Source organism: Martes martes (genome assembly GCF_963455335.1).
Source record: "Martes martes genome assembly, chromosome: 17".
Taxonomy (NCBI): Eukaryota; Metazoa; Chordata; class Mammalia; order Carnivora; family Mustelidae; genus Martes; species Martes martes.
The window spans coordinates 18,007,137-18,026,115 of NC_137905.1; the positions used below are offsets into that span (position 1 = coordinate 18,007,137).

The 18,979-nt window shown below is 48.9% G+C and overlaps 2 protein-coding genes across 4 annotated transcripts in view; one reads left to right on the plus strand and one right to left on the minus strand.

The window, feature by feature from the left end:
• Positions 1-1,276: 1,276 nt before the first annotated feature.
• On the plus strand, positions 1,277-9,522 carry ESRP2 (epithelial splicing regulatory protein 2). Of its 3 annotated transcripts, none has more exons than XR_013968288.1 (16): positions 1,277-1,400; positions 1,602-1,885; positions 1,964-2,092; positions 3,574-3,687; positions 3,797-3,911; positions 4,179-4,277; positions 4,502-4,556; positions 4,629-4,739; positions 4,820-4,952; positions 5,039-5,081; positions 5,254-5,555; positions 5,652-5,864; positions 5,973-6,171; positions 6,349-6,503; positions 6,810-6,975; positions 7,051-8,294. XR_013968288.1 is itself a non-coding variant. In XM_080828224.1 (16 exons), the coding sequence occupies exons 1-16, from the start codon at positions 1,337-1,339 to the stop codon at positions 7,138-7,140; spliced, it is 2,304 nt and encodes a 767-aa protein (XP_080684350.1). In that variant the 5' UTR covers positions 1,277-1,336; the 3' UTR covers positions 7,141-9,522. The 3 variants fall into 3 exon arrangements, 2 of the variants coding, with proteins under 2 accessions (XP_080684350.1, XP_080684351.1); XM_080828224.1 differs by having other exon boundaries at positions 6,317-6,503; positions 7,051-9,522; XM_080828225.1 differs by having other exon boundaries at positions 4,632-4,739; positions 6,317-6,503; positions 7,051-9,522.
• NFATC3 (nuclear factor of activated T cells 3) overlaps positions 9,509-18,979 on the minus strand; it is a 125,597-nt gene continuing 116,126 nt past the window's right edge. The window contains 1 exon segment of the mRNA XM_080828223.1: positions 9,509-11,087. Coding sequence (XP_080684349.1) covers positions 10,966-11,087 — 122 coding nt within the window. The 3' untranslated portion in view covers positions 9,509-10,965.

Here is an 18,979-nt window from a genome sequence, read left to right on the forward strand (position 1 = left end):
AAGCCCAATTCCCCCAAGCGCACGCGCGCTCCACGGCGGATAGGGGAGGAGCCTTACTTCGCTGTTGGGCCCCGCCCCCAAACAAATATTTGACATTCCAGGCTTATCTAGAGGCTAACTGGACCCGAAGAGCGAAGTTTCCCCCTCCCGCAGGGCCTGATTGGTCTAGCGCTTCCGCCGTCGGAACCAGCCGGCAGGCGCCGGAGCGGGCTGTCCGGAAAGGGGCGGATACCCGCCCATACCAGAGGGAGCGCTCGTCACCCGAAGCCGCTGGAAAACCTGTTTCCCACTCCCGGCGCAAGTCACTTCCGTACTGGGCACGTCGGTCTCTTTATCCGTTAAGTAGGGATGCGCGGAAGTGTGGGTTTAATGGGCAAGGCCTCGGAAGCGCCCGTCCACCCCGGGCTCTTTCTCCATCGTCAGAACGTCCAGACGCTGCGCCCAGCTTTTCCGAAAGCGTGAGGTGCGGCTCCCGCCTCAGTTTCCGCGCGGCCTTGGGGCAAACCCACGCCCTTTCCTCCCGCCATACTCTTCAGTTTCTCAATCATATAAATGGGGAGCACTTAGCGAAGTCCAGGGCGGCTTGGAAATGCGCCGTAAAAGAGCCCCACCAAGCACGATGGGGCGAAAGGGTGTTGGGGGTCCTCCACGCGGGACTGCCCTTACTGGGTTGCTGGTCTCCGATGGAGGAGAGATGGAGGATCTGCAGCCCGCACGCGCACAGTACACCTTCGCCGCTAGCCCCCACCCGCCGGCGCGCTCACATCTCCAGAGGTCAGGAGGGGAGGGCGACGAAAACAGGCAGCAGTCTCCACGTGGGGTAACCCCGAACATTAGGCTCACCCCCGTCTGGAGTGGCGCTCTCTAGAGTCGGAGCGGGCGCGCTTCCTGCTTCCCCAGCACCGAGGCCTGCACACCACCTAGAGTGTTCGGCACCGCGGGCACATCCTGGAGCCAGACTAAGGGCAGGTCTTCCCACGTGTGTGGACCAGCCCTGCCCCGTGACCTCTACTCCCCCGTTCCCATGGCTCTTAAGAACCTCTGCTGATCCCCGACCCTCCCCCCCAATCCACTTGGCCTCTGGTGACCACCCCCGCACAGGCCTCTGGGTGATATCCCGTAATTCACCGCCCTCTTAGGTGACTTCTGTCACCCCCCCGACCGGCCGTCATGACCCCCCCCACAGCCCCTATACTGCCTCCTGGTGATTTTCACAAATCCCATGTGACCCCTACGGACCGCAGAAGGCCCTGATTTTGCACTGTTCTTGGCGCAGGCCTCATGGGGAGGGACAGAGAGTAGAACGAGACCGAGTCAGGCGAAGCCCTCTGACGGAATGGGAGGCCGGGCCGTGAGCGCGTACCCAGGCCCGGCGTCTGAGCGCGCGCGCTCTGGGCTAGGTAGGTTCTAGCAGCCTTCTCCCTCTGTTCCCCTGGCTGCCCTCGGTCACGTGGCCCGCGGGGCAGACAGGTAACTCGCCCGGAGAGGGCGGGGGCCAGTAGCCGCCCCGCCCCACGGGGCGCCGCGGGCGGGTCTCAGCAGCGCCCACTGCGCCAGCCGGGGCGCAGGTGCCGCCCCCGACACACGGTGTCCCGCCCAAGCTGATTCGTGTCTGCCGTCGGCTGGTGCGTGCGTGCGCCTCGTCGGTCCGCGTGTGTCTGGCCGAGCGCCCCCTTCCTCTGCGGCCATGACTCCGCCGCCTCCCCAGCCACCGCCCCCGGGCCCGAACCCCACCTCAGACTCTGCCGCCGACCCCCGCCCCGGGCCCGGACCCCTGGTCGTACTGTTCGGAGCCACGGCCGGTGCGCTGGGGCCGGACCTGGGTTCCGATGAGACCGACTTGATCCTCTTAGTCTGGCAAGTGGTGGAGCCGCGGAGCCGTCAGGTACGGTGAGAAGGGGTTGGTGGGGTCCCCAGGATCCGAGGGGAACAGTGGCTGATAGGTTTCCCCCGCCGCTCGTAGGTGGGGACGTTGCACAAGTCATTGGTTCGCGCCGAGGCGGCCGCACTGAGCCCGCAGTGCCGCGAGGCGAGCGGCCTGAGCGCCGACAGCTTGGCGCGGGCCGAGCCGCTGGACAAGGTGCTGCAGCAGGTGAGTGCTGGGGCCGGGGTGAGTGGAGGCATGGCGGGGCCGCGGGGACATTTCTCAGCGGGAGAGGCGGCAGGAGGCAAGGCCTGGCGTGCTGCGACCAACTGGCCTGGGCGGTAGGACGAGTTCCTGTTGTTTAAAAGTTTCAGAGATTCCCGCGTGTGCCGGCCGTTCCTGGGGGCACCTTCCTTTTCAGCCTTTCCAGGGATTCACTCCTACTGACGCGGTGGGCTGGAAACTGCAAGACCCCTCCCAGGGCCGGCAGGGCTGTGGGGTAAGACGCCTCTGGGAACCTGCCTGGCCAGGTCTCCGAGAACGGCAGTCGGAAGGCCAAAGGGCCGAGGGGCCTGGTGTCGGCCATAGGTCACGGTCCCTGCCGCCGGCGACGTCGGCCCACCCACCCGCCTAGGAGACGCTGGAGCGGGGGCGTAGGGCGGGGTCTGCCTCCGAGGCAGACGCCGCCAGGTGTAAGCTGCTCGTCTAGGCCTGTCCCGGCCGGCTGGCCAGGCGTGGGCGCTGTCCGGACCCCGCCTGAAGGCTACCTGTCTCCTGAGTGCAAAGGCCCAGGGTGCCTCCCAGCCCTAGCTGAAGTGGGAGGCGGGTCCCGTTGCTGTTTTCTTTTTCTTATCTCCCGTGTTGCACTCACCCTGAGCCTGATTCTTGAGTGTAATGAGTTTAAGTACTTTACACGCACAGATTCTTTCATTTTCCAGCAACGCCGGTGGTTCTTGATGAGGTACAAACATGTTGAACCTGATCCTGTTCCAGAAGGGCTCCCAGGCTAGACCCTACTTGGGGAGTGCGCTGAAGGAGAACTGGGTTGGCTCGCTCTGGGCCTGTGCCTAGTACTTCTACTGTTCTACTGTTCTCTAGCAGGGAGGAAGGCTGGGGGGCCGGGAGGTGGCGGGGGGGCGGCTGGGCAGCTTGAGAAGTGCCACCCCTCTCTGTGAGCAAACAGCTCCGTGCCAGCTGGTCGATAGTGTGGGTCAAAGCTCATGCTGCCCAGGGCCTCCAGGTGTGGAGCTCTGTCCTTGGATTTTCTCTGGCCCTCGGTTGGTCAGACCTAGAGGCGGGGCTGCCATTGACTAAGAGCCAGCTAGGCCTCAGGCAGGAGGATTGGGCCTCCCCCACCTGTCTGAGGGTGGTGCCTGGTCAGGGACAGGTTTAACCTGCTTTGCCCCGCCCCTTCCCACCTGCTTGTCCCACTCCACCAGGTGTTTGCTCTGGCCCCACTCCAGACTCTTGGGAGTGTGTTTGATGGGGGCTTGGGTGATACGTGTCTGCCCCCATTTGGCCTGGAGAAGGTGACAGTGGACCGGGGGGAGAAGAGGGACACAGAACCAGGCCTCACGCCTGTGGCCAACTCCTCCCCAGGCAGGGTAGGGCTGAACATCTAGCTGAACCTGCTTTGCAGCCTGTGCCCTCCCTCCTGTCCGCCTGGCTATGAGCATGTGTCTGTCTCTCTCCCCACTCCCTCTCCCCAGTTCTCACAGCTGGTGAGCGGGGATGTGGCTCTGCTAGGTGGGGGCCCCTACATGCTATGCACTGATGGGCAGCAGCTGCTGAGACAGGTCCTGCACCCCGAGGCCTCCAGGAAGGTATGCCACTGAGGGCACAGCAGGGGGTAGGGTTCCCAGGACCCCTGTCATAGGGGTGGGCAGGGCCACTCAGTTCCCCCCACTCATGCCCCCTCCCATGTGCCTCCAGAACCTGGTGCTCCCCGACACCTTCTTCTCCTTCTACGACCTCCGCAGAGAGTTCCATGTGCAGCACCCAAGCGCCTGTCCTGCCAGGGAGCTCACCGTGGCCACCATGGCACAGGGTACCTGCGACCCGGAAGGGTTAGGTCGGGGGGAAGCTGTGTTTGAGTATGTGCATCCTGAAGAGTTACACGAGTTACATGAGTTTACATTATCTGTCAAGTCCTCGACGAGACATGCCTCCGTGTGGGTGCTGGGGTGCATCTGAAATAGGGACATATGTCTGCATATGTCTGGGATGGGGACTTGTAAGGGCGTATATGAGCCGGATCAGAACAAACGTTTGCCTCTCTGTTGGGATTTCCTCATTGTTATTTCTCTGCTCATAGACTTGGGCCTGGAGACAGATGCCACAGAGGATGACTTTGGGGTCTGGGAAGTGAAGACAATGGTAGCTGTCATCCTCCACCTGCTCGAAGAGCCCAGTGGTAAGGTTTCCCTCACCACCTGTCACCTGCTCTCAGGACTGGGCGGATGTCTGTGTCTTACTTCCTCAAAGTCCCCATCCCCACTTGTTACCTTCTTTGAGAGACCGTAGGTGGAAGCTCCTTTGTCACTTTCTTATCCCCCTCAACTGTCCTCTTTTTGCAGAGCTTGGTGGGGAGACCCCCCTCCACCAGACCCTGCTGACCCCCATGCCATCTCCTCTCAGGTCAATTGTTTTCGAAGGCAGAGGTGGTAAAGCAGAAATATGAGACAGGCCCTTGGTGAGTGTGAGGGCGGGGCTGGGGTGGGGGGGCCAAGAGCTGTGCGGCTCTGACTCTGCCCTGCCCCCGCAGCAGCAAGGCCGATGTGGTGGACAGTGAAACCGTGGTTCGGGCCCGTGGGTTGCCATGGCAGTCATCAGACCAGGATGTGGCTCGGTTCTTCAAAGGACTCAACATTGCCAGGTGGGTCTGGCAGGGTGGGCAGGCTCAGGAGGGCGGGCCTGCCCCTGAGGCACTAACGAAGCACTGCCCTGGCTCTGCAGGGGTGGTGTCGCACTCTGCCTCAACGCCCAGGGCCGCAGAAATGGCGAGGCCCTCATCCGCTTTGTGGACAGTGAGCAGCGGGACCTAGCGCTGCAGAGACACAAGCACCACATGGGCGTCCGCTATATCGAGGTGGGGCTTTGGGCTGGGAGTAAAGACGGGCAGAGCTGAGGCCCATCAGGCTGCAGACCCATGGGCTGTCTCCACTGTCCCCACAGGTATACAAAGCAACAGGAGAGGAGTTTGTGAAGATCGCGGGGGGTGAGTATGCTCCCAGCAGCACCTCGCTCTGCTGGTTCTCCGTCCGTGTCCCACTTGCCCACCACCGCCCCCCTCCCTGCCTTCCTGCCCCCTTCCCAGCATGCCAGGTGAAGGTGGGTATCTGGAAGGGCACAGATGAAGTCAGTGGGTGACTCCCCTGCCTCTCACCAAGGCACATCACTAGAGGTGGCTCGTTTCCTGTCACGGGAAGATCAGGTGATCCTGCGGCTGCGGGGACTGCCCTTCTCAGCTGGGCCGGAGGACGTGCTGGGCTTTCTGGGGCCTGAGTGCCCGGTGACTGGGGGTGCTGACGGGCTGCTGTTTGTGCGCCACCCTGACGGCCGGCCCACCGGTGATGCCTTTGCCCTCTTCGCCTGTGAGGAGCTGGCGCAGGCTGCACTGCGCAGGCACAAGGGCATACTGGGTAAGCGATACATCGAACTCTTCCGGAGCACGGCGGCTGAGGTGCAGCAGGTGAGCACCCAGGGCTCCCCCTCCTCCCGTGTGCTTCTCCTCCAGGGTCCCCCATCCCACCTGGCTTGACGGGCCTGTGGCTGCCTTCCTTGCCAGGTCCTGAACCGCTATGCATCCAGCCCACTCCTTCCCACACTCACCGCTCCCCTGCTCCCCATCCCCTTCCCACTGGCAGCGGGGACTGGGAGAGATTGTGTACGCCTTCGAGGCCTGCCCTATACAGCCACCATCGAAGAAATCCTGAGCTTTCTGGGGGAGGCAGCTGCTGACATCCGGCCCCATGGGGTGCACATGGTGCTCAACCAGCAGGTGAGGCTTTTGCCGGCAGGGCGACCGACATGGTCGGAGAGGGCTGTGTGCTTGGGAGCGAGGCACTCTTGCCGGGACAGGTTGTTTATGAGGCTACCCTGTGCACAGGGTCGGCCCTCAGGCGACGCCTTCATCCAGATGACATCAGCAGAGCGGGCCCTAGCTGCTGCCCAGCGTTGCCATAAGAAAGTGATGAAGGAACGCTATGTGGAAGTGGTCCCCTGCTCCACAGAGGAGATGAGCCGTGTGCTGATGGGGGGCACCTTGAGCCGCAGTGGCATGTCCCCTCCACCCTGCAAGCTGCCCTGTGAGTGTTGCAGGGGCTGGGGAAGGAGGCATGTGGGGGCCAAGCTGTTGTAAGCCTCACTTTCTGCAGTGGGGACTCCTTCTGGCTGCCTCACCCAGGGCAGTGCTGGGCTCCCTGCAGATGCACTCTCTGCTTCTGCCTCCAGGCCTCTCACCACCTACCTACGCCACCTTCCAGGCCACCCCAACACTCATCCCCGCTGAGACGGCAGCCTTGTATCCCTCTTCAGCACTGCTCCCGGCTGCCAGGGTGCCTGCTGCCCCTACCCCTGTTGCCTACTACCCAGGGCCAGCCACTCAACTCTACATGAACTACACAGCTTACTACCCCAGGTACCAGCTGCTGAGAAAATTCCACAGTCCTGCCCCCATTCTGGTGTGTGGGAGGGTCATGATCCCCTTCCTGGCCATATAATCCAAAGTCTGTTAGAGCTGGGACTTAATCTAAGATGGACAAGGAAGTGACAGGTACGGTCTGGAGAATACCATCTACAAATGAGAGTGGAAAAGACTCTGGAGACAGAAGTTTTAGGGAGGAGGAGCTGAACTAAGCACAGGCAGAGACAAGGGAAGAGGGAGGGAGGCAGGTCTAGGCCATAGATGGGACTGCACTCCTAAATCCTGCCTCTTCCGTCCTAGCCCCCCAGTGTCCCCGACCACTGTGGGCTACCTCGCCACACCCCCTGCTGCCCTGGCCTCTGCTTCCACCTCAGTGTTGTCCCAGCCAGGAGCCCTGGTCCGTATGCAGGGTGTCCCATATACAGCTGGTATGAAGGATCTACTCAGCGTCTTCCAGGCCTATCAGGTGAGGTGTGGCTGGAGGGCTTGGGAACTGGCTGAGCCTAGAGCTCCCTCTCCTAAATCTCTTTCCCTTCTGCAGTTAGCCCCTGATGACTACACCAGTTTGATGCCTGTTGGTGACCCACCCCGAACTGTGCTACAGGCCCCCAAAGAGTGGGTGTGTTTGTAGGTGAGGGAGCCAGGAGGTAAGAGCTGGCTAACGTCTATCATGTCTCTCGGCATCCAGAGAACCAGTACCCTCAACCAGGTGGCTTCTTTCTGGGCTTGTCAAAGCTCTCAGCACCTAGAATGAGCTCAAGCCCCAGCTCCGGCTCCCACTTGTTGCTCTGCTTGTTCACCCCAAAGATGACGGCTGGACCCTATATGCAGGGCTGGGGGTGGAATGATGTTACCCTGCTCCCAGTGGCCTGATCTGGGCCTCCTGAGTAGCACCATGAGATCCTTCGGTCTGTTTGGCCATGTTCCGTACCCAGATTCTGTGGGGCTGATGTCCCCAGCAGGCATGCTTGCTTTTTATAAATGTAAGCCCTGGTGCCTTCAATGTATGACTCCTGGGAGCTTCTGAGTAAAGATCCCAATATTCTGCTTTCCCTTTCCCTTCTGGTAGGGGGCAGGGAGGCAGAGAATACTGGCCCTAGCCCCTGGAATACTTGACCCATAGTGGCCACATTGTGCCATGGGTGCAAGGACGCTAGCTCTCCTCCAACTTGGCATAAAGACTGTCAGGTGGCAAAATCACGGACTGTTTTGACCGACTGTACTGCAGTATCCCCAGAGGACACTAGGGGGCAGGAGGCCTTCACACAAAAACTCAGGCCTGAATTTTAAAGGGGACTTTCTGCCTACTTTCATGCACACCTTGGGCAGGCCAGTTCTCCTGAATTCAGCAGACATCGTGGAATGTCCCTTGCACCCATTAGAGGGTACAGAACTGAAGCTTCGGAAGGAATTTGGAACTCTACTCACTCCTCCGTAAAATAAACAAAGGTTCCTAACCAAGTGGACTTTCTAAAAGCCAAAGTGCCTTTAGCTGCTTTGGACTCCCGAGTGTGGGGCTCCACACCTGCCCCAGGGAGAGGAAAACTCAGGCAGATTTCAAGGACAATGTTAACCTCTCACCGTTTATTATTTCAGCCCTGTAACTGAGGAACCTGAATTGCTGGCTCTTCCCTTTGTTATTTGTGTAAGGAGCACTATACTCCTATAAAAGGTTTTAAAGTACAAAATGCGTAAGAAAACACAATCCCAAGTGCTGTAAACATAACAGAGAACCAATTCCTTAACTGTACATTGCCCATTTTATAAAATACAAGGTTTCAATTGAACCCTTCTGAGCCTTGAAGGTAACCATCTATTCTGAATATTACAAACAGGGCTTCAAGGCCGGGGGCGCCTGGGTGGCACAAAACTCTCGGTTTTGGCTCAGGTTGTGATCTCGGGGGTCTCCCTCTCCCCCCAAAATAAGTAAACTTTTAGGAAAACAAACCCACCAGTCAAGGGCTTCATGGCCAGATCCTAGCAGAGCTCCAGTGGTAGTAGTTATCCCTGGGCAGCAACACCACACAGGAACCCGAAGACAGGACCTCTGGTCCCTTTTGAGGTGTTTTCGGCCATGTTTCTTAGTATCTAGCAAGTAGAAGGCTGCTTATCCCCTTCCTCAAACCAAGAGGTAGCACAGGTTGGAAGTGGCAGGGGTAGATGCTAAAACATGCCCAGTTGCTCAGTGTTGCTACTAGAAGTCAGTTTGCACAGTCCAATGACTCTCTGCCTTAGTACCACTATGTTGCACAGAAGTTTAGTCTTTACCTGCAAAGCCAAAAAATACTGATTCGTAAGCCAAAGACTTAACAAAATGATACAAGACTGCTTATATAGTATACAAAGCTCTTTTAAAATTCAACTTTTATTTTAAATAGGAAAGCATTTCTAGTGCTACAGGCATCAAGGTATTTAAAAGGCATCAGAATTTGGTGCATAGCAACTCTGGATCATAGAGGCTTTTATTCCTGAGGGCAGCAGAGCAACCCGCAGAGGGTCCTGCAAGGGAAACTCGCAGTAACCCCACGTGAGACGGCTACCCCAGGGGCAAGAGGGTGGAGGCAAGTCCGGCCAGCTGTCTGGAACTTGGTATCAGGGGCTGCCTCTTAAAACCCCTCCAAAGGAAGCTGTGGGCTGCCAACTACAGGCCCTGAAGCAAATCTCACTATCCACATTCTGACATAAAACTTTTAAAGAAAATGTGAAAACACCCAGCTCCAGGAGGGACCAGAGTGATGTGTTGAAGGATAGACATTCTTCTCTAACTAGGTTTAGGGGAAAACTAAATCATGGTTTGAAGGGAAAAAAAAGAAAACAAAACATACTTCTTTATCCTGCAGGAGGCCAACGGCTCCTACCTGGCTGACTAGAGGAGGTGGGCAATGAGCCGGCTCCCCCTGCGGAGGCCTTACTTGGCCTTAATGGAGAGTCCTGGCACCTAGGACTCCTAATCCCCTGGAGTAAAAACATCAAGCCCTTGACCAGCTCAGCACACTGTCACACATAGGCACTCAAAAAAAAAAAAAAAAGTTTCCTTCCTGAATAAATGAAATTACATGATTTTGTTGGAAAACATACTGCAAACTTCAGGTGCTTTGAAATGGGCCCAGCCTTGGAATAGGTACTAATCCCATTAAAGGGAAGAGGAAGGGCAGGGTTTGGAAAAAGCGCCCAACTGGGGCACCTCCTTTGGTAGACAGCAGGCTGGAGTTTCTTGCTGGCCCCTGCCCTGGGCACCAGCCTCACCAGCAGCAGCACCGGGGCATCTTTGGTGTGGAGGGTCAGGTCTATGATGCTACCTCATGTCTGGGTTTGCGTCGAAGCCTTTTGGGGAAAAGGCTGGTTTTTTTAGGCCATGTAGATGGGAGGAGGGTAGGCCAGAATCATTTAGGCTGTAAACAGAACGAGGGATAAGCATTCCATTCCACTGCGAATCTTAGAAGCTTCCCTTCTGGAGTCCTGTATTTTCTCTGCTCCTCTTCTGACACAGAGCTCATTTGTGCTTAGCTTCTGACACAGCCTGGCCTCTGGAGAGGAGTTAGAACCGGCAAATTTGCCTAAACCATCATGAGGCTGTGGCTTCAAAGGTTACAGAGCAGCCAAATGCAGATACTCCCAGTTAGAAAAGGTCTGGGAAGAGGACACAAAAGGGAAAAGCACTCCACAGCCCACTTGTTTGCAGGATGGCAGGATATTAAAGCTAGGAAGCTAAAAAGCCCACCTTTCAAAGTCACCTTACATGTAGCTATCTTATCCAAGGCCCTGAGGGGAAAAAAGCAATTTCAACATGGAGTCAGTATGGAGAGACTGCAGGAAGATTACCTAGAACGTTACAAAAAGGCTATGCTCTGGAATGTCATTTTATATTCCAACACGTCAATGATTGGAATGGTCTCTTCTCTAACAGTTTACTTTTATAAAGAGGTATGAGCTACATTTGGCTTTATTTCCTATAAATCTATGAAAGGCTTTAGGACATGCTGAGTTTCTGAGGCATAGGTGTGGGCTTAGGAGAATTTTTTTTTTCTTTCTTTGCCTCTGGAAGGTTTTATCAAAAGTTCCTACTTTAAAAATATCATCAAAGCTAAAGAGTCCTTCAAATGACCATAAAGGAGTAAAATCACCAATCATAGCTAAGCAACCAGGTCACTTGCAAAAGCAGCATCTCTGAAATGGAGAGCCTGCTGCATTCACACTCAAAGCACCCATCATATAAAAGTATCCTATTTAAATATAAAAAGCAAAGCTTATTTCCCCAAAGCTCAGTCTATGCTGCCCCTGTTCTTTTACAAAATCTACCCAAGGCCTGAGGTGGAGGAATGCTGCTTTCCCCACATACGGTGACCCCAACTCCCGGTGCCAGTCCTGAAGGCCACAGAGTTGGAAACCCAAGGTCCAAGGAGAGAAACATGCTGAGAAGTACGTGGTGGTGGACACATGGCTGCAGTGAACACTGTCAGAGGCCATCGGATCTTCCTATATCCAGGGAATCAGGGCCTGGAAGGGGAGCCTGCCTGCTCACCCCTGTTCCTTGGGAAACAGAAATCTGAGACATGTCTCTCCCAATTATCTCGTTCACTGAAAAACAAGAAAAAGAATGATTAGTGACCTTTGTGTGACTGACCATATGATGCTCAATGGTGAGTTCCATTTCAAAGATACTGTTCTCTTTCCAGTTTTCTGTAAAGGTAAATGCAGTGCTTAAAGCCTGGTCCTAAACTGAATGGAGACCTTATTCCAGACCTTTCTTTTCCCGTTCAGTTCAGTTTGGGATGGGAAGGGAGATAGCTCAGAGAACAGGAAACATTCTTACCCTGTATAAGCTTATGTTCTAGAGCAGAAGACAGGATACATCTGAAATGAGTTCATATTAATCTCACTTTTCCTGAATTTGCATGCCTTTACAGGGGGTTTTCCCCTTCTGATTCCTGTGGTGTACTTTGTATGTAAAGTGAATGCAAATAAATGTTTTGGTGAGAATAAAGGAAGATTTACTAAATAAAGCAGTTACTTTGTTACCTTAATGCTAATACAAAGTATTTTTCATTATGTTGGGGGCAAACTTTTGGAAAAGACTCTTGATTTATTGATGGTTTCTATGACAAGTCAAGCACTTCAAGGAACATAGTGCTCTGTGAAGCACAATACAAAAAACTTCAATCTTAAGCAGCCAGTATAGAAAATAATATCCCGGGGGCACCTGGGTGGCTCAGTCTGTTAAGTGTCTGACTTCAGCTCAGGTTATGATCTCGGGGGTCAGGGAGGAGGCTGCTTCTCCCTCACCTCCCTGCTTGTGCTGTCTGTCCCTATCTTTGTCTCTCTCTCAAATAAATACATAAAATCTTAAAAAAAAAAAACAACAACCTCCAAATTCCCCCAATAAGAACCCTTAGTTCTCTCATCAGGAAAATTCTTTGCTTTGAAATGAAAATTCTTTGCTTTATCAACTAAATATTAAACTCCTAGGTGTATACTCAAAAGAACGGAAAACATATATCCATATAAAAACTTGTACTCAAATACAAGTTCACAGAAGCATTTTTCATAATAGCCCCAAAGTGGAAACAACCCAGATGTCTACCAAGTGATGAATGGATAAACGAAATGTGGGCTATCCATACCATGAACATTATTCAGCCACAAGAAGCAATGAAGTTCTAATACATGCTACAACATGGATGAACCCTGAAAACATGCTAAGTGAAAGAAATCAGACACAGAAGATCGTAACATTGTTTGATTCCATTTGTATAAAATGGCCATAGCAGACAGAAAACAGGTGGTTACCAGGAGTTAGGGTGAGGGAGGAATAGGGAGAGACTACTTACTAATGGGTATGGGATTTTTTTTTTTCTTTCTGGAGTAATGAAGGTTTTCTAAAATTAGATAGTTGTGATAGCTGCACAATTCTGTGAATATACTAAAACCACTGAATGGTGTATTTTCAAGGGTGAATTTTATAGTAATGAATTATATCTCACTACAGCTGCTATAAATGAAAATAGGCCATGACAAAAAAAATTTTATACTTAGAATGTGATGTGATCATAGCAAAGGAGACACAATCACTTAAAAAATCTTCAAGTATTAACATCTACTCTTTTTATAGTTTAGGTAATTTTTAAAATTCTTCAAATTCATACACTGATGGCTATAAGAAGGGAACTAACATTCACTTCATAAATATTTACTGAGCATCTGTGACAGTTTACAACTGAAATTTTGTATCTTATTTCAATCTTCACAACATTTGAAGGTAACTACTAACCCACTATTTTATAAATCAGTTAACTGAGGCTTTGGCAGTTCACTCATTTGCTTAGTAAATGGTGGAATGAGTTTCCAAACCCCTCTCAGTTCTTAGAGGCCAAGAGTAGAGAAACAGGGAAATCGTTTAGACAAAGTACGAAAACCTGGACAAATGTAATGCTTGGAGAGGGAGAGGGAGTATGGTAAGAGTGAGCGGAGAGAGACAGGAAAGAGAGAATCTAAAAGGGACAAAAATATAAAAGGCAGCCGTTGGCACCTGTTATTCCAAGCCACATTAACAATCAAGGAACAGTGTTTTCAGTGTGGACTCCACGTGCAGGTCTATGGCCTAGTCTCATGCTAAGACGGAGCACAGGGATGGCCCATGATCTCTGCATGTGGCCTCTCACATAACTCACCACACTCAATTACTGGTAGGGGGTCATCATTCTCTGTCTCTCAATAGCTTATGATTTCCTTAAGGGCAAGGACCTTACTAATAAAGAGCAATTTCTGATGACAACAAATGGATCCTAATTCAATACAATTACTTGAAAACTACTGGGAAATAATATGCTGTAAGTTCACTAGGTGATGGGGTAGGAAAGGGACCAGACAATGTTATTAAGACTAATGCAGGACCATCTGATTTTTATTTTGACAATGTCTATTTTAGACAGGTCTCCCAGCAGTGGCAACAAGCCAAATACAGAAGCGAGTACCAGCTGACAATCATCTTTTCCCAACACTTATCCCTTCCAAGGATGGTAACTTCAGAGATGTTCCAAGCTGCCACGCAACACACCTTCTTAAATTATCTCACTGTCCAAGTTTTAAATCTATAAGGTGATTAAAATCGTGTTTTATCATTATTTAAAAAACCCACACATGACGTATTTTTTTCCTGTGTCTATGAGGAAGTCAATGCTTACATTTTCTTGAGGATGAGCGTATATATATCCAGCACTATCCACCCACTTACCAAGTACACTTTTTTTTTTTTTTTTTAAAGATTTTACTTATTTGAGAGAGAGAGGAGAGAAGAGAGCACAAGCAGTGGGAGTGGCAGGCAGTGGGAGAAGCAGGCTCCCCAGTGAGCAGGGAGCCTGATGTGGAGCTCGATCCCAGGACGAAATCATGACCTGAGTGGAAGCCAGACACTTAACTGACTGAACCACCCAGGCGTCCCCACCAAGTACTTTGATGATAAGAATAAATACATCATTTTCTGAGGTAGTCAGGTGATGCTGTTTATAGCAAAAGCCTGATCAAAGCTGTTTTCTTTCTGCTCCTTCTTATCAAAGTTCTGTTGTTCTTTTGCTTGTAATACCTAATCTCACTTAGCTGAAGCAACCTGGTAGGTTCTTGACTATTTGGGATTTTAAGACTATGATAAAGCCAAGATGATTTTCCACAAAGAAGCACTCAAGCTGACAGTACTCAAATACACTTGAATACAGAATATTAATACATAATAATTAGTAGATTTAAGTTCCAGTAGGGCAGGGACCTTATCCATCTTGTTCTCCACTGAACCCTTAGTGCTCAGTACATACTATGTGCTGAATACAATCACTGAGCAAGTGAATATTTTAATATAATTTGGGGACTTGGAAAAACAAAAATTATGCTTAAATAATTGCTACAGGTGAATACTGAATATGAGTTTTAGGACAAGGAGTCAGAACTACAACAAAGTGGTCCTTTTGCTGCCCTTTAGCAATGACTTGAGCACAGTACGGCACAGTCTGCTGCTCTTCTCTGCCTCTCACTTCTCCCTGAGGCTGGGAGCTTTGGGCTCAGGATCCTACCTCTGGATTCCTGAAATAGCTTTCTGCTGCAACCAGCGAAAATTTGAGTGTCAACTTAAGCAAGTCAAAATTATTACTGGTAAACAAATCTATAATGTAAATTATTAGCAATATTGATAGACACAATATTTAAGTTACTTCTTTTTTTTGGATTTTATTTATTTGACAGAGAGAGCGCACAAGCAGGGGGAGCAGCAGTAAGAGGGAGAAGCAGGCTCCCTGCTGAGCAGAGAGCCTGATGCAGGACTTGATCCCAGGATCCTGGGATCATGACCTTAGCCAAAGGCAGATGCTTAACCGACAGCCACCCAGGTGCCCCAGGTTTTTTGTTTTTTTGTGTGTGTTTTTTTTTAGTATAGTTGACACATATTTACATTAGTTTCAAGTGTACAACTTAGTGATTAAAAAAACTTAATGATTTGACATTAGGTTATTTCTTAAAAATACTGCTTGCAAGTTCATTTTCTACTTTCTTTTGAATATATATGCATGAATTTATTCATTTATTTAAATCCTAGTCCAGAAGGTGGGGTTTTTTTTTCATCAATTTAAGTGCAGGAGTTTATAACCCTACTATGTAATTTTATCATTTCCCTCCTTTAAAGAATAAAGTGAATCAAACGCCTAGAACAAGAATCAACAGCCCTCAACACCCGTACTAACAGGTTATGTAGGTCATGGCATTTGGCCCACTTGTGACAGCTGCTATGAACTCCCGCTACCCCAACACCTGGATCACCTGTGCCACCACAACAGAAGTAGTCAGAGCTGTCAGCAGTATTTGTGTAAGAACAAGTTTTGTTTTGTTTTTAATCTAAAAATTGCTATCCGAGGTGCCTGGGTGGCTCAATTGGTTAAGTGGCTGCCTTCAGCTCAGGTCATGATCCCAGGGTCCTGGGATCGAGCCCCTCGTCGAGCTCCCTGCTTGGTGGAGAGTCTGCTTCCTCTCCCTCTGCCTCTCCCCCTTCTCATGCTCTCTCTCAAATAAATAAATAAAATAAATATTAAGTATTTAAATAAAATATTTTTTAAAAATACAAAAATAAAAACTGCTATCCAAATTAAGAGTCCACAGGAATGCTTTCTATACACAAGAGGTGTCTGCATAACAACAGGTCTCCTATGTAGAGCTATTTCCAATGCTTAAGGTTCCAGAGCTAGAGCTGGCAAGCATGGTATAGTATGAAATCTCACCACCAGGTGGACAGGGGCAGAGTAACCCAGGACACTGCCCCTGGAGTAGACAGATATATCATTATATACACAAAAACCCAAAGGGGCTTTCTAACTAGCACCTGAGCATCTTGAGCATTTTGTAAAGGATTTCTTGGTATAATTAGACTCTATATATGTTACTTCATTTTGAAGCTGCAATGAACATTCACCCAGGTTTGGAAAATTCACCTTTTCTTCCCTTCCCTGTACCCCAAGTTTAAAGGTATATAATCCATTTTCTGGTAAAAATTTTATGGAGATGTTATTTTTTATACAATGAAGGCTGCAATTATTTTCTGAATTATACCTGAAATGGGAAAAAAAAAAACCAAAAAAAAAAAAAAACGAGAAATTTGGAAGTAAAGGAATGAGTTTAAATGGATGAGAAATCTAGTATTTATGGTTTATTATTCTCTCACAGTTTTGCTAAGATATACTTTGGGTTTTTGGTAAGTTGGAAGAACACCATCTACACTACATACTTTAAATATCTGAATTCACCTATTTGTGTCATGAGATGAAGAATTAAATTGCATTTACCAAAATTCTCAAACTAAAGACAAAAAAAAAGTTCCTGAAAACTTACAAAGCATTTATGGTAGATTGCTAACTGCCCTAATTCATTCTTTTTTTTTTTTTTTTTAAAGATTTTATTTATTTATTTGACAAGGAGAGAGAGACAGTGAGAAAAGTAACACAAGCAGGGGGAGAGGGAGAAGCAGGCCTCCTGCCAAGCAGGGAGCCCGCAGCGGGAAGGGCTAGATCCCAGGACACCGGGATCACGACCTGAGCCGAAGGCAGATGCCCAAGGACTGAGCCACCCAGGCACCCTAATTCATTCTTAAGTAATTGAATTTAACTACTCACATGGCCACTTAGCTGTAAACTACATTTCCCAGCTTCCCCTTTGTACGTAGGTATGGCCATATAATTTGTTTTCTTCCAATGAAATGTGAACAGAAGTGTTGTGTGCATCTTCCTCATCCCAGGCTCAGTAACTTCTTCCCTTCCTTTCCCCATACCTCTTGCTTTGGGCTAAGACTCAAGTCAAAGTGGTAACTCTGCTTTGATCATACCTAAGGAAACAGAGGAACAATGAAATAAAAGGAATCCTGATCTCTGAATTACCATGAAGTGTGGGAGAAACTTCCAATGTGGTTAAGCCATTGCATTTTGGAATCTCCATTAGAGAGATTACTATTTATTAACAAAAATAAAACTCATCACCATAAAGGTAACAGAAAGAATATTTAAGTATTTTAAGCAAGAACCAAGATAACCAGCTTAAGCTCTATCATGCCAAGTTTTTAACTAAGTCATTTTAAACTTCACCCTAACGTTAAGACAGCTTTCAACCACAGGACAAAGTGAAAATATATGCAAAGATTAGAAGATATCTTTCACTTTTTAACAGTAGCTTTACTACTAGTAAAGGGAAATTATGACATTTTTTTTTTTTTTAAAACCATACCTGACAGGGGAATCAGTCCCCTTATTCCCCAGACAGGAGAATAAGTCTTTCTTAAAAAGAAAGAGATCTTTCTTTTTAAGAAATCTCTTATGTGTGTGATACTATACTCAGTACCATATAGATCTTTCCTCTAGAAAAGGTTGTAAGTCAAAACATTCTTCAAAGACAAACATTAAATCTCCAGCTGAGTAAACAGTACACAGGTACCTAAAAGTGTATTCAAATATCAGCATGTATCCTTTTATAACAGCAAAACTGAAATGTGAAAAAATAAAAACCAAAACCCACTTGTTTTTACTTTGTGTGAAGATGTTGGATTCAGAAGAATTTTAAGACTGTAAGATTCCTTCCCTCTCCCTTTTTTTTTTTGCACATTGTACATTTTCTCTGGATAATCTTGTCCATTTCTATATACTGTTGACTCCCAAATCTATAGCCTCCAGGGACCCAACCTGAGCTCCAGAACCATAAATCCACATGACTCATTCCAGCACTTGTGCTATAGATCCTATGTATTTGCCTCTTCAAGACTTACTCCAAAAATCTTCTTCACACTTCCATCTCTTCAATCAATCTACCCACCCTCCCTCCTGGATCTTTCTCATTGTTACTAAGTATGGTAAGGCTCTCCACCTTAAGCAAGTAAACAAAAATCCTAGAACCCACATAGTCCTCTATACCGAATTTTTTCTTTCATTGTTTAACATCTTTTTTTTTTTAGATTTTTAGATTTTTTAAAATTTATTCATTTGACAGAGATCACGAGTAGGCAGAGAGGGAGGCGGGGGGTGGGGGGTGGGAAGCAGGCTTCCTGCCAAACAGAGAGCCCGATGCGGAGCTCGATCCCAGGACCCTGAGACCATGACCTGAGCCGAAGGCAGAGACTTTAACCCAGGCGCCCCTCATTGTTTAACATCTTAAAGGAGTTATATACACTGCCTGCTATTTCATGTTTCTGTTCTTACCTCCTGTTCACTCCTTAGTCATACACTGATCCCTTCATTGCAAAGAAACACTTCTTACCAAGATCACTAGTGACCAACTTACTTGTTGCTTCACACACGGGAAGAGCAATGGGGTAACCTCTAGAAGAGATAAAACTTTAATTTTGGTTCAGCTGTGATATAACCGGAGTGATTTACTTAATCTTTCTTCAACTAATCTTCTCAACCATAATATGAGGAAATTCATTTAAATCTTTCTGGTTATAGGGAGGAAGGTGGGGAGGGTGGTCAAAATAGCTGAAGGGGATTAAGAGATACAAATTTCCAGCTATAAAAATAGACAAGTCATGGGGTTGTATTGTAAGCAGAGGAAATAAAGTCAATGATATCGTAATAACTTTATATGGTGACATATGGTAACTAGTCTTATTAACATGGGGATCATTTTATAATATATAAAAATATCAAATTTCTGTGATGCACATCTGAAACTTAATAGGATACGTATGTCAATTATACTTCAATTAAACAAAAAACCCTTAAGGTTATAACTCTCCTTAAAGAGATGCAAGAATTTAGTTGCCATTTTTATTCCTCTCATGGCTAGAGACAAGGATGATGTGAGACCAGGGCAGGCTCAGCTTCTGGGAGAAGCCAGTGTTTGGGTGCCTTATTTGATGAGGCTTTAGCATCCTAAATATAAGGATTTGGGTAGTCCCCTTCCAAACCTAAATTCATTAAAATTAAATTCAAACAGCATTTTGAGAATTAAAATTTGTG

Excerpts from the sequence above, each read along its gene's own strand:
- ESRP2 (XM_080828224.1), top strand. The coding sequence starts at position 1,337 with ATGGGAGGCCGGGCCGTGAGCGCGTACCCAGGCCCGGCGTCTGAGCGC. Across the intron at positions 5,082-5,253 it reads GTTTGTGAAGATCGCGGGGG|GCACATCACTAGAGGTGGCT; the intron begins GTGAGTATGCTC and ends CCTCTCACCAAG. Across the intron at positions 6,976-7,050 it reads GCGTCTTCCAGGCCTATCAG|TTAGCCCCTGATGACTACAC; the intron begins GTGAGGTGTGGC and ends TCCCTTCTGCAG.